This window comes from Oncorhynchus masou, chromosome 5, assembly GCF_036934945.1.
Source record: "Oncorhynchus masou masou isolate Uvic2021 chromosome 5, UVic_Omas_1.1, whole genome shotgun sequence".
In the NCBI taxonomy this organism is placed as follows: Eukaryota; Metazoa; Chordata; class Actinopteri; order Salmoniformes; family Salmonidae; genus Oncorhynchus; species Oncorhynchus masou.
The window spans coordinates 13,080,371-13,094,765 of NC_088216.1; the positions used below are offsets into that span (position 1 = coordinate 13,080,371).

At 45.8% G+C, this 14,395-nt stretch overlaps 4 protein-coding genes across 6 annotated transcripts in view; 1 reads left to right on the forward strand and 3 right to left on the reverse strand.

Annotated features, from left to right (window-relative positions):
• tmc6b (transmembrane channel-like 6b) overlaps positions 1-474 on the forward strand; it is a 52,543-nt gene extending 52,069 nt beyond the window's left edge. Inside the window, exon 9 of the mRNA XM_064957181.1 lies at positions 263-474. Coding sequence (XP_064813253.1) covers positions 263-474 — 212 coding nt within the window. The remainder of the gene's footprint in view (positions 1-262) is intronic.
• Positions 475-1,832: 1,358 nt separating this feature from the next.
• LOC135533460 (exosome complex component CSL4-like) lies at positions 1,833-5,618 on the reverse strand. 2 transcript variants are annotated; one of them, XM_064960769.1, is made up of 5 exons: positions 5,516-5,618; positions 3,650-3,765; positions 2,807-2,881; positions 2,483-2,571; positions 1,833-1,926 (listed from the first exon to the last, which is right to left on the reverse strand). In XM_064960769.1, the coding sequence occupies exons 1-5, from the start codon at positions 5,541-5,543 to the stop codon at positions 1,881-1,883; spliced, it is 354 nt and encodes a 117-aa protein (XP_064816841.1). In that variant the 5' UTR covers positions 5,544-5,618; the 3' UTR covers positions 1,833-1,880. The 2 variants fall into 2 exon arrangements, with proteins under 2 accessions (XP_064816841.1, XP_064816846.1); XM_064960774.1 differs by lacking the exon at positions 5,516-5,618 and adding an exon at positions 5,003-5,078.
• A 537-nt stretch (positions 5,619-6,155) lies between these two features.
• LOC135533480 (phosphoglycerate mutase 1) lies at positions 6,156-9,205 on the reverse strand. Of its 2 annotated transcripts, XM_064960789.1 has the most exons (5): positions 9,116-9,205; positions 8,838-9,007; positions 7,926-8,200; positions 7,414-7,594; positions 6,156-7,151 (listed from the first exon to the last, which is right to left on the reverse strand). In XM_064960789.1, the coding sequence occupies exons 2-5, from the start codon at positions 8,974-8,976 to the stop codon at positions 6,982-6,984; spliced, it is 765 nt and encodes a 254-aa protein (XP_064816861.1). In that variant the 5' UTR covers positions 8,977-9,007; positions 9,116-9,205; the 3' UTR covers positions 6,156-6,981. The 2 variants fall into 2 exon arrangements, with proteins under 2 accessions (XP_064816861.1, XP_064816854.1); XM_064960782.1 differs by having other exon boundaries at positions 8,838-9,176.
• A 296-nt stretch (positions 9,206-9,501) lies between these two features.
• LOC135526210 (cdc25-like protein phosphatase twine) lies at positions 9,502-14,261 on the reverse strand. Its single transcript, XM_064954380.1, has 8 exons — positions 14,232-14,261; positions 13,933-14,091; positions 13,640-13,747; positions 13,339-13,401; positions 12,867-12,965; positions 10,567-10,859; positions 10,291-10,408; positions 9,502-9,777 (listed from the first exon to the last, which is right to left on the reverse strand). The coding sequence occupies exons 1-8, from the start codon at positions 14,232-14,234 to the stop codon at positions 9,652-9,654; spliced, it is 969 nt and encodes a 322-aa protein (XP_064810452.1). The 5' UTR covers positions 14,235-14,261; the 3' UTR covers positions 9,502-9,651.
• Between the last annotated feature and the right edge of the window lie 134 nt (positions 14,262-14,395).

The following is a 14,395-nucleotide window of genomic DNA, read 5'->3' on the forward strand; positions in this document are numbered from 1 at the left end:
ACAGCAACAGGCGGTATGACGTCATGACAAACAGCAACAGGCGGTATGACGTCATGACAAACAGCAACAGGCGGTACGACGTCAGTGACAAACAGCAACAGGCGGTACGACGTCGTGACAAACAGCAACAGGCGGTATGACGTCGTGACAAACAGCAACAGGCGGTATGACGTCGTGACAAACAGCAACAGGCGGTACGTCGTCAAACAGCAACAGAACGCGTGACAAACAGCAACAGGCGGTATGACGTCGTGACAAACAGCAACAGGCGGTACGACAAACAGCAACAGGCGTGACAAACAGCAACAGACGGCACGACGTCATGATAAACAGCAACAGGCGGTACGGCGACGCAACGGACAAACAGCAACAGGCGTCATGACAAACAGCAACAGGCGGTATGGCGTCATGACAAACAGCAACAGACGGTATGACGTCATGACAAACAGCAACAGACGGTATGACGCGTCATGACAAACAGCAACAGACGGCGACGTCATGATAAACAGCAACAGGCGGTATGACGTCATGACAAAACAGCAACAGGCGGTATGACAAACAGCAACAGGCGGCGACGGCGTGACAAACAGCAACAGCAACAGACGGTGCGCACGTCATGACAAACAGCAACAGACGGTATGACGTCATGACAAACAGCAACAGACGGTATGACGTCATGACAAACAGCAACAGACGGTATGACGTCATGACAAACAGCAACAGGCGGTATGACGTCATGACAAACAGGCGGTATGACGTCATGATAAACAGCAACAGGCGGTATGACGTCATGATAAACAGCAACAGGCGGTATGACGTCATGACAAACAGCAACAGGCGGTATGACGTCGTGACAAACAGCAACAGACGGTATGACGTCATGACAAACAGCAACAGGCGGTATGACGTCATGACAAACAGACTGTATGACGTCATGACAAACAGCAACAGGCGGTATGACGTCATGACAAACAGACGGTACGACGTCATGATAAACAGCAACAGACGGTACGACGTCGTGACAAACAGCAACAGACGGTATGACGTCATGACAAACAGCAACAGGCGGTATGACGTCATGACAAACAGCAACAGGCGGTATGACGTCGTGACAAACAGCAACAGACGGTATGACGTCGTGACAAACAGCAACAGACGGTATGACGTCATGACAAACAGCAACAGACGGTATGACGTCATGACAAACAGCAACAGGCGGTATGACGTCGTGACAAACAGCAACAGACGGTATGACGTCATGACAAACAGCAACAGGCGGTATGACGTCATGACAAACAGACGGTATGACGTCATGACAAACAGCAACAGGCGGTATGACGTCGTGACAAACAGCAACAGGCGGTATGACGTCGTGACAAACAGCAACAGGCGGTATGACGTCATGATAAACAGCAACAGGCGGTATGACGTCATGACAAACAGCAACAGGCGGTATGACGTCATGACAAACAGCAACAGACGGTATGACGTCATGACAAACAGCAACAGGCGGTATGACGTCATGACAAACAGACGGTATGACGTCATGACAAACAGCAACAGGCGGTATGACGTCGTGACAAACAGCAACAGGCGGTATGACGTCGTGACAAACAGCAACAGGCGGTATGACGTCATGATAAACAGCAACAGGCGGTATGACGTCATGACAAACAGCAACAGGCGGTATGACGTCATGACAAACAGCAACAGGCGGTATGACGTCATGACAAACAGACGGTATGACGTCATGACAAACAGCAACAGGCGGTATGACGTCATGACAAACAGCAACAGATGGGTCTATATGATACCAAACATTATATTTTCACAATGTAAAATATGTTGGTGGTCAAACAGTGGGGGAACTTTAGAATGATTCAAAAACATACCCTGTCTTTTTCTGTTGCTCGTACATCTTCTTTCCTGTGTATATTAGTGTAGTAAACAGTAGATTAGTTTTGATCAGATTTGAAGGTTATGGCATCCTGTTCCCTATATAATCCCAAATGTCATCATATTCCCTATATAATCCCAAATGTCATCCTGTTTTCTATATTGTCCCAAATGGCATTCTATTCCCTATATTGTCCCAAATGGCACCCTGTTCCCTATATAGTCCCAAATTGCACCCGTATAAGGTCCAAATGGCACCCTATTCCCTACATAATCCCAAATGGCATCCTGTTCCCTATATGGTCCCAAATTGCACCCGTATAAGGTCCAAATGGCACCCTATTCCCTACATAATCCCAAATGGCATCCTGTTCCCTATATGGTCCCAAATTGCACCCGTATAAGGTCCAAATGGCACCCTATTCCCTATATAATCCCAAATGGTATCCTATTGTAGTGTACTACTTGTGACCAGAGCCCATAGGTTGCCATCTGGACCCCAGACAAAAGTAGTGCACTGAATAGGGACTAGAGTGGCATTTGGGACACTCCATGAGAATAACAGTAATAAGACAATCCCTGTTACCTGATGGTTCCTCTAAAACGGTCCTTCAGTGGTGTGGAACCAACGTAGAGGATGTGGACCTTGGCAAACCTGGGGTTGATACTGGTCACCTGGACAGGAAGGGAGACCGATCAGGGTGGTTATCAATGAGGTTAAACACACACACACCTATTGTTGAGAGCTTGGATCAGTGACAAGAGCACCTCATCTATCAAGCCTCAAAGGTATTCTGTCCGGTTTAATCCAGGTGATGTGGTGCTAAAAAGCTGTGCACGTGGGTCCACAACAACCACCAGGGTGTACAAGAAGTTGACACGCGCACGTCAAGAGCTCTCCAAACCTCACCTTACAGGTCACTATGGCTCCTACATCTGGTAGTAGCTGAGCCTCGGTTTCTCTCACCACCGAGATGACTGGTAGCTGCGGACACACACACACACACACACACAATTGAAGTGTCAATGTAAAGACAAGGTGTGAACATGTTACATTTCGTTCCCACAACACTGCATAATTCCTCAGGGGTTCCAAGTGAACAAACCTGGAGTGGTTTCTCTACTTCCAGGAATGTTACACAATAAATAACCATTGACATGAGTCACACACCCAAACCCAGCCCCAACTGCTTTCCCCCATGCCAATAAACCAGCCACTCCCCTCCTCCTCCTCTCATCGTCCCTCCCCGTCACACTTCTGATCACACCTCATAAATCACATTTCATTCAAAGCAGACGCTCTTATCCAGAGCAATTTCCAGTTGTTTTTTTCCAACTAAGGTAGGTGATCCCGTGCAGCTCAGTTGGTAGAGCATGGTGCATGGAACGCCCGGGTTGTGGGTTTGATTCCCACAAGGGACCAGTATCAAAACGGATGCACTCACTACTGTAAGTCGCTCTGGAGAAGAGTGTGCTAAATTAGTCAAATAATAAAAAATGTAAGACAACCACATATCACAGGCACAAGAAGTAAAACCCCTCAATAAAGCAGCTATAATCAGCGCTAGTCAGAAAAGACAAGTGTTGTTTGTGTTTAAAAGACCAGCGCAACAGGGGTGTGTTCATTAGTGGCAGACTGTAGCAAAATATTTAGTGTTTACTCTGCAAACTGTTTTTAAATAAATATTTAGCAAGAGACCAAATGTTTTGTGACTAATGAATACACCCTGGTACTCTGCTGCCCCCGTCTCACCTCCTCTCCTTCGTTCTTCCTGAGTACGTAGCCTGCTAGCGAGGAGTAGATGTAGCCGTGTCGTAGGTACACCCCAGTACCGGGCATACAGTCTTCTGTGCTGCATAGCCTATCACCTGCACACACACCACACAGGGAGAGAGAGATGTACACACACACAGGGAGAGAGAGATGTATACACACACACACACCACACAGGGAGAGAGAGATGTACACACCACACAGGGAGAGAGAGATGTATACACACACACACACACAGGGACAGAGAGATGTATACACACACACACACACCACACAGGGAGAGAGAGATGTATACACACACACACACACACAGGGAGAGAGAGATGTACACACACACAGGGAGAGAGAGATGTATACACACACACACACACCACACAGGGAGAGAGAGATGTATACACACACAGGGAGAGAGATGTATACACACACAGGGAGAGAGAGATGTATACACACACACACACCACACAGGGAGAGAGAGATGTATACACATACAGGGAGAGAGAGATGTATACACACACACACCACACAGGGAGAGAGAGATGTATACACACACACACACCACACAGGGAGAGAGAGATGTATACACCCACAGGGAGAGAGAGATGTATACACACACACACCACACAGGGAGAGAGAGATGTATACACACACACACCAAACAGGGAGAGAGAGATGTATACACACACAGGGAGAGAGAGATGTATACACACACCACACAGGGAGAGAGAGATGTATACACACACAGGGAGAGAGAGATGTATACACACACACACACACACCACACAGGGAGAGAGAGATGTATACACACACAGGGAGAGAGAGATGTATACACACACACACACACCACACAGGGAGAGAGAGATGTATACACACACACACCACACAGGGAGAGAGAGATGTACACACACACACACCACACAGGGAGAGAGAGATGTATACACACACACACACCACACAGGGAGAGAGAGATGTATACACACACACACCACACAGGGACAGAGAGATGTATACACACACAGGGAGAGAAACATTTGTACTTTTCGCAGATATCCAGAGACTTACAGTCACTGCATTCAACTAAGGTAGGTAAGACAACCACTATCATTACAACACAGACAGAAAAACAGACAGAGGTAGAGAGACAGACATGTTTCGTGTAAACAGAGTCCTGCTGATCTATCACATTTCCAATAGTAGAATATAATAATAGTCTGACAAAACCATCAGAATCGCTAAATCACTCAAGAGTTTCTCGTCCCAGTTCCTGACAAACATATGCGTAAATCAAACGACAATCAAAATAAATCACTGCCCTATAGTTGACATTTCACTGACATTTAGTCGACATGAGAAGTCCCCGGGGTTAATTCAACATTTGCACGTAGAGTCGATCAAAACGAGATATGGAACGCTTGGAATTAGTGGGCTCCTCCCCGAGGCGGTGGGCAGGGCACTTAAAAAATGTGATGTCTTCTAGGTAGTTTTCAAGCCCAACATCGCTAGCTCGACCCCACAAGCTCGTAATTTAGCAAACGATGTCATGCCTTGTACCAAGTAACTATGCATTGCGTTTGTATTTCACATAATGTGGAATAAATACACTAGGTTAGGTCACGTTAGTTCGCTAGTTAGCTAGAAAACAGTAAAATAGACTGAGTTAGTTAGCTATCTAGCTAGGACTGAACGTAAACGAGCATGTGGTGGCACAGCACGCATTTACCGTGCTAGAAAGCTATAAATAGCAATATAACCTTCAAAAGCATATTGCCTAACGTGTTTGTCTAATGGTCTCAAATGTGAAAAGAATGCCATATCAACTCATTTAAAAGTTTGTCATGTCAGACTCACCTGGAACACACAGCTTCATGGGCGACATGTTTCAAGAAGAGCAGAACGCAAGCCGATTGGATGTGACCTGAGCTCAAGTCTTTGACGGAAAGGTTGGTCCGCCATCTTTGTTGTGGCTTTCCGGATGAAGTCAGTGTCCTGGTTCTTAGTGCATCAAGTCTAAAACGACCTTCTCTCCGTTCCTTCACCTACACTCATTAGAACTCTCATTTAAGATGAGTGCAGACAGGGAATAAAGAACAAGAGATGTATCCAGTATCATCAATGGAAATGTATTTGTTTAAGAGCAAATTAGAAAATAGTGCAGCCAGATGTCAGATAGAAACGAACAGGCAAGAGGAGAGAGAACAGCTGCAGGGCTCACGTTTGTTGTAATTGCTCCAGAGCTTGACTTCTGCAGGAGCTGAGTACCGGCACCTACATTTTTCTACTGCCTGAGCTCCTGTTCCTATTATAGAATATTAGCACAAAAGTATTGTGGAGCTCCTGCAACTAAATATAAACAGTACCAGCACCCAAAATGAGTACTGGCACCTATATCAGTCCAAGTCCAGCACTAAATTGCAGCATACATGTAATCAGCTCAACTCTGCCAAGTCAAGAAATATGCAGCTTGTGAAACAGACAAGGGACACAGTCATTTGACAGCTCATAAATAATAAGAGGAATCTTTATTTATTCCACACAGAACACTAAGCACAGGTCAACAACATGGAATTCGAATGAGTGGAAGGAGTATAGAACCTCTCCTGAATGAGGACGCCCATTCTACCCATTCTAATTCTATGGTCAGCAGTACAGTACAGAACAAGTCCGCCTGCCCCTTTTAACAATAACCACCAGAACCATGATAACATACCGTTGCCGTAGAGATACAACAATTAACAATGATATTCAATGTTTCCTTTTTCAAACGTGCCCATCAATGTTTACATACATGTTCACTCAGTGCAAAACTACATGGCAGTAGAAAGCACACTTTCTATCATTTTCCACATTTAGATAAATACTATATATGATGGTCCTGATTCTGTGTTTTTGGATATTGTAAATACTCTATTAGCTGGTCCCTATCTGTGTGTTTTTGGATACTGTAAATACCCTATTAGCCAGTCCCAATCCTATGTGTTTTTGGTCAACTCAAACAATCTTGATCAACTCATATTATGATGATCCGTACAATCCAGTATTACTGATTCCTACTGGATTCCTATTGGCTGTGTAATACTGACATCTCAATATGCAGGAAAAATATATGTGCAGGAAAGCAGAGACCTATCAAATCCACCTAGTGTGATGTGTGTGAGTGTGCGTGTATTTGAAGTGTGTGTGTATGTGTGTGTAATATACACATATTTGTCTATGTGTAAACATGATAATGTAATGTCACACTGTGTGAGTGATTATTATCATTATAACGTGTCCTAACCGCACCGACGCCTCCTGACCACGCGGGGGCGCTGTGTCTATTTCTTGGCCTTGCCCTGGGCAGCCACAGCCTCCATGGCCTTCTTCACTGTCTCCTCGTCTCCCAGGAACTGCATGGGCCCTACAGGCTTCAGGTTCTTGTCCAGTTCATACAGGATGGGGATCCCTGTAGGCAGGTTGAGCTCCATGATGGCCTCCTCTGACATACCTGGAAGTCAACAACAATAACAACAACAATCAGTAACATGTACAACTAAACACTAGGAAGGTTCAACTCCATGATGGCCTCCTCTGACATAACTTGAGGTAAATAACAAGAACAAGTCAACAATAACAATCAGAAAAACAACAATATCAGTAACATACCATTACTCTGGCATGACCACTGGAACATGAGTAAGCGTTGAGATGTAGGGAGGTTCTCTCTCCCTCCCTCCCTCTATCCATCCCCACCCCCCCAAGTGACCTACCCTCCAGGTGCTTGACAATGCCTCTGAGACTGTTGCCGTGGGCGGCGATGAGAACCCTCTTCCCGTCCTTGATTTGGGGCACGATTTCATCGTTCCAGAAGGGCAGCGCCCGGGCAATAGTGTCCTTCAGGCTCTCACAGGACGGCAGCTGATCCCCCGTCAGGTCGCCATAGCGACGGTCCTGCAGGAAAGAGAATGTTAGTGCTGCAAAGTCAAACCCTGTTAGCCCAAGTCTGTATGGCTGACACCATGATGTCTAATAACAGAATATGAGTTCAGTGATGTTGTAGATGTGTGTGCGTGCCTCTGTGTGTGCGTGCCTCTGTGTGTGCGTGCCTGTGTGTGCGTGCGTGCCTCTGTGTGTGCGTGCGTGCCTCTGTGTGTGCGTGCGTGCCTCTGTGTGTGCGTGCGTGCCTCTGTGTGTGCGTGCGTGCCTCTGTGTGTGCGTGCGTGCCTCTGTGTGTGCGTGCGTATCCCCTGTGTGTGTGTGTGTGTGTCCATATCCCTCTCACCTGGCTGATGTTGTTGTAGAAGTTGTGCTCCTCCTCCATGGGAGGAGGTGGGGTGTCATAGCTCCTCCTCCAGATCTTAACCTGGGCCTCGCCGTGCTTCTCCGCTGTCTCTGCCTTGTTGAGCCCCGTCAGGCCTCCGTAGTGGCGCTCGTTGAGGCGCCAGGTGCGGTGGACAGGAAGCCACATCTGGTCGATCCCGTCCAGGACCAACCACAGGGTCCGGATGGCTCTCTTCAGGACTGAGGTGTAGCACACATCAAACTCATAGCCAGCATCTGAGGAGGAGAGAGAGAGTGGGGCTTAGAGAGAGAGTGTGTGTGTGTGTGTGTGTTGGGGTGGGGGGGGGGTCAATGAGTGACGTACACATATGGTTCTTTACTTGTGGGTACATCTTAAGTCTCAAGTGGTTTCCTCGTCTCCTTTCCTTCATCTGTACAGAGGTGAAAGAATTACAGGTTACAGTAAATAGCTGGTAGGCATCCGCCACCATATTACTTATGCAGGTGAAGGAAAGGAGACAAGGAGAGGAGTCCACTTTAGACTATTGAGATGCACCCTTATTTTGGGGGCGAGTTGCTTTAGGCTATCCAGGCTAGGCTATAATGCTAGGCTATAAGCCAAACACAACCTCAATTTGACCAGCTACACTACAGAGAGAACAGACATGCTTTCGGGTTGTAGGGGCTGATAACAGTTCACATTATGCCACCGGGCAAGTCCTTCAAGTGATGGTTTAGATAATGCCGCAGTGACACAACTACCTGTTTCCTCAAGCCGCGCCTTGCGTAACGGGAATAGCCTGCCCTACGATCTGTCAGCAAAACTCTCCATGGCCCTCCATGCCCCGTCTTAATCCTACGAGAGAACGAAAGAGAGATACATTATACTGTGTAACATTATAGACCGGGTCACCTTTTAACGCCTGTCCTCCTCTCTTCGCCTCCTGCTCCCCGGTTTCACTGAGGTCCGCGTCGAACCATCCGCAGAAGCGGTTCTCCTGGTTCCAGCAGCTCTCTCCATGACGGATCAGAACCAACTTGTACGCAGCCATCTCGAATCCGTGACGTTTGAATCGACCTCCGCTGTATTTTCGGGAATTTAAGAGCAAAAATCTTGTTGTCAAATGCGGAGAAAATCCCCGCAGTAGTGTCGTGGCTGATATGAAATGAGGATTCGGTTCGAGAGGTTACCTAGGCTGGCTGTTCCGTTGTGAACTTGAAAGCTCCTTCTGAATAATGCCGATTGACTTCCTGCCGCGCTAGACCAATCAGAAACTCTCTTGTGTGCGGCGCAGAGGAAGCGAACGCGCAGTGGAGCACGTCAGCCAGTGATCAGTGGATCGAAAGCACAGTAGCCTAGGCGACCATCGTATCACAGTGATGACATTTTAGGCCTATGTTTGGTGTATGCGTAGTATTGATATACTCTATGGGTAGCCTATTATTGTATTGCTTGTTTTTATATGTATTATAGGCTACTAATATGCTGCCATATCTTCCTCTCTCTGTCCCTTGCATGAAAAAGGAAGTTTATTATGTCACAATATAAGGCCATGATAATGACACATTCTTTTGTATTGAAACAACTTTATTGACAACTTATTTCAAAAGAGATCTGCAACAACCACCTGATACCAATCTATCCAATTTGACAGCAGACTGTAAGGGTGGCAGTCACCATTGTGTAAAGAGAACCGTAGAAACTTGGTATGCAAGCAAGTGTCCAGTCAGTGAGTCTTGTAGAGTGGCAGTCTCCTGTGGAGTCGTGACTTGGTCTTCTGTCTGAATCGTCCCAGCTGCTCTCTGTACTCCCTGTGGAGCATGGGAACATAGCCACACGGCTCACACAGCTCCTAGAAAGGCAGATAAATAGGCAGGCAGGCAGACAGACAAACAGGCAGACAGATTGAAAGACTTACAAACAGACAGACAGACAGACAGACAGACAGGCAGGCAGGCAGGCAGGCAGGCAGGCAGGCAGGCAGGCAGACAGGCATTCAGGCAGTCAGGCAGAGGAACAGAGGGAAAATGCATTGAAAGCTTTTATGAATAGGCTGAATAGAAGATCATTTGGAAATGAATACACCCCCCCCCCCCCTAAATGTCTAAATCATGGGGGTAGGGGTCATGGCTGAGACCTTCACGGTTGTGTCAACAACACTCTGCGTTGTAACTAGAAACAATGCTCTTGTTTATTCAGAGAGTCAAGGGACAATGAGGAACGCTTAAAAGACAGTTTGTGATTCACTGCTCTGAGACATCGAATATGAAGAAGATACTGTTTCACTTCGTAGTGATTTTAGTACAATACCTCTAGCAACCTTGTCAATAGGTGAAGCTGAATTCGCTACAATGATGTACCGTACCGGGTAGCAGGAGTAGAAGTGTCTGTAGCCCCCCTCCAGCAGGTACAGCTCAGGGTAGAAGAGCAGAGGGTAGAGGGAGGCATGGAGTGCTCTGTCCAGCTCTCTCAGGTAATGACATCTACAGGGGAAAGGTGAGAACAGACAGTATCAGGATCCAGAAGTTGTGTATGTTTGTGGGATGGGGGGGTGCATGCAGCATGTGGGTGGGAATGTGTGTGTGTTTCTCTGTTTGTGTGTGTGTTTGTGTGCAGACGAGTGTGTGTGTTGTTCTCTTACAGCCGTGGGCCCCTCTCTGACGAGAACTCGCAGTGGAACACAATCAGTTTCCGTGGCGATGACCCCTCCATGGGTGACCCCTGTTCTGGTGGCGTGGTACCACTTCCGGGTGAATGTGACTGTGAGCTGGACCTCTGTAACACTCCAACCATGGAAGTACCACTGACGCCTGGATCTGGAGCCTGTCCAGGGGGGCTGGTGGGAGCTCTGCCCCAGGAGGAGAGCTGGTAGAGGGCAGGGAGCTGGAGTAAAGCCCCCTGGATCTGAGCCTCGGTGTGGAGGTTGTCTGCCCCCTATGGGACACATGGAGAACAACATAAATATATAAATGTATATATAGTACCAGTCAAAAGTTTGGACACACCTACTCATTCAAGTAGAATAATAGTGAAAACATCAAAACTATGAAATAACACATATGGAATCATGTAGTAACCAAAAAAGTATTAAACAAATCAAAATATATATTAGATTCTTCAAAGTAGCCACCCTTTGCCTTGATGACAGCTTTGCACACTCTTGGCATTCTCTCAACTAGCTTCACCTGGAATGCTTTTCCAACAGTCTTGAAGGAGTTCCCACAGCACTCCATTACTCTCCTTTTTGGTCAAATAGCCCGTACACAGCTGGAGATGTTTTTGGGTCATTGTACTGTTGAAAAACAAATGATAATCCCACTAAGCGCAAACCAGATGGGATGGTGTATCACTGCAGAATGCTGTGGTAGCCATACTGTTTAAGTAAGTGTGCCTTGAATTCTAAATAAATCACAGAGAGTGTCACCAGCAAAGCACCCCCACACCATCACACCTCCTCCTCCATGCTTAACGGTGGAAACAACATGCGGAGATCATCCGTTCACCTACTCTGCGTCTCACAAAGACACAGCGGTTGGAACCAAAAATCTCAAATTTGGACTCATCAGATCAAAGGACAGATTTTCACCGGTCTAATGTCCATTGCTCGTGTTTCTTCGGCCAAGCATGACTCTTCTTATTTTTTGTGTCATTTATTTGGGCTGCAATTTCTGAGGCTGGTAACTCTAATGAATTTATCCTCTGCAGCAGAGGTAACTCTGGGTCTTCCTTTCCTGTGGCGGTCCTCATGAGAGCCAGTTTCATCATACCACAGCAGAGGTAACTCTGGGTCTTCCTTTCCTGTGGCGGTCCTCATGAGAGCTAGTTTCATCATAGGGCTTCATGGTTTTTGCGACTGCACATGAAGAAACTTTCAAAGGGCGGCAGGGTAGCCTAGTGGTTAGAGCATACTAACCGAAAGGTTGCAAGTTCAAATCCCTGAGCTGACAAGGTACAAAATCTGTCGTTCTGCCCCTGAACAGACAGTTAATCCACTGTTCCTAGGCTGTCATTGTAAATAAGAATTTGTTCTTAACTGACTTGCCTAGTAAAATAAAGGTAAAAAATAAATAAAATAAAGGTCTTGAAATGTGTTAAAGTAATGATGGACTGTAATTTCTCTTTGTTTATTTGAGCTGTTCTTGCCATAATATGGACTTGGTATTTTACCAAATAGGGCTATCTTCTGTATACCTTGTCACAACACAACTGATTGGCTCAAACGCATTAAGAAGGAAAGAAATTCCACAAATTAACTTTGAACAAGGCACACCTGTTAATTGAAATGAAATACATTCCAGGTGACTACCTCATGAAGCTGGTTGAGAGAATGCCAATAGTGTGCGAAGCTGTGATCAAGGCAAAGGGTTGCTACTTTGAAGAATCTCAAATATAACATATATTTTGATTTGATTTGTTTGATTGGTTGAACACTTTTTTGGTTACTACATGATTCCATATGTGTTATTTCATAGTTTTGATGTCTTCACTATCATTCTACAATGTAGAAAATAGTCAAAATAAAGAAAAACCCTTGAATGTGTAGGTGTGTCCAAACGTTTGACTGGTACTGTATATATATCTATATATATATAATAATAAACCAAAACCTTGACCATAATATTAATGAAATGTATTTTATTATACATTATAAGTTAACAACTGACTGGTCTGATAACTTATGACCTACTGTATGGGCCTGCTCATCTGAGTCCTCTACATATATATATATATATATATATATATATATATATAATATATATATATATATATATATATATATGTGTGTGTGTAGAGGAATCAGATGAGCAGGCCTATACAATAGGTTATAAGTTATCAGACCAGTCAGTCGTTAATTTATTATGTATAATAAAATACATTTCATCAATATTATGGTCAAGGTTTTGGTTTATTTCTCTATTTGGTTTACTCAAAAAACATCACCCTGATGTGTCCACCGTGGTACTCATAAGGGTAGCGACAGTCTATGACGAGGAACTCTCCCACTGTACCACTGTACTGTCCTCTTAGCAGAGACGCCACCTGCAGGCCATCAGGAGAAATGCACCTCCAGTTTACCACAGCAACGGTAAAAACCTGGCAGCAGTACGAGCAGGAGACTACCCTCTAGATACCATCGCAAACAGAATGTTAAAGTCCAATAAGCAATGCTGTAGTCCACATATGTATCTGATGTGGATATACTTTATGATTATGATGAAGAGGATGAAGGAGAATATAGAGAGAACATAGAGAGTGGGAGTGGAGGAACAAGGAAAGGAAGGAAGGAAGGAAGGAAGGAAGGAAGGAAGGAAGGAAGGAAGGAAGGAAGGAAGGAAGGAAGGAAGGAAGGAAGGAAGGAAGGAAGGAAGGAAGGAAGGAAGGAAGGAGAGATTGAGGAAAGGAGAGGACTTACTGTTTGGGCTGAGACGCAGTGAAGATCCTGGTGTTCCACTCTCTCTACTGGTAACAGTAGTGGCTGTAGACACACATACACACACACACACACACACACACACACACACACACACACACACACACACACACACACACACACACACACACACACACACACACATTAAACATATTGTTCTAGCACAGCACTAACACACCAGATTCAGCCAATCAAGGGCGTGTCCTAGCCTACTATCACCCAGCTGGGGAAAAAAAATTTTTTTTTTACAACGTTGTGAAAATGTTTATGTGAGGTTGCACACCTTGCTGTAATCTCCTGTCAGGGTGTGGTCCTCCATGGTAGAACCCAGGAGGCTACTGGGAGGGAAATGCCGCCTCCTGGCCCTGACCCGCCGTACAGAGAGCAATGCCTGATGAGATACATTGTTTTTAACCAGACTTCATGAAACTAATATGACACAAATGGGCCCCAGGTTTATAGGGGGATCCTATGTTTATCATTCTCTACCCTCCTCCCCGACGTGTGCACTTGTATGTAGGGGGGCAAACTTCAGGAAGCAGGGTAGAACATTGGAACACTGCAAATGGATCTCACCTCAACATCTGGCAGCTCCACGTCACCCTGACGGAAACGCAAGGCTCCGCCTCCTGGCGGGGAACTCTGACCTTGACATCTGAGACCCCTGACCCCTGGGTCTGACCTCTGAACTGCAGCGCTGCAGAACCGGGTCGACAGCTTCACACGCAGACGCTTCTGGACAACCAGAACCAGAACATCACATGATGATGTTCCTGAATATAGTTAGAGCCCAGAGTTGTTCCAGTCAGGTCACTCTGTTCCAACTCCAGGACCTTATTGATTATTATTCCCTCAGTTTCTGTGTAAATACTCACCATTTTAGGAGCAGAACATGCAGGGGAGAGAAACCTATAAAGTAAATGATACAAAGATTGAAAATGTAATTCAGACAGCAGACAGGAGGCCGCTGAGGGGAGGACGGCTCCTAATAATGTCTGGAATGGAGTCAATGGAATGATGTCAAACACATGGAAACGAT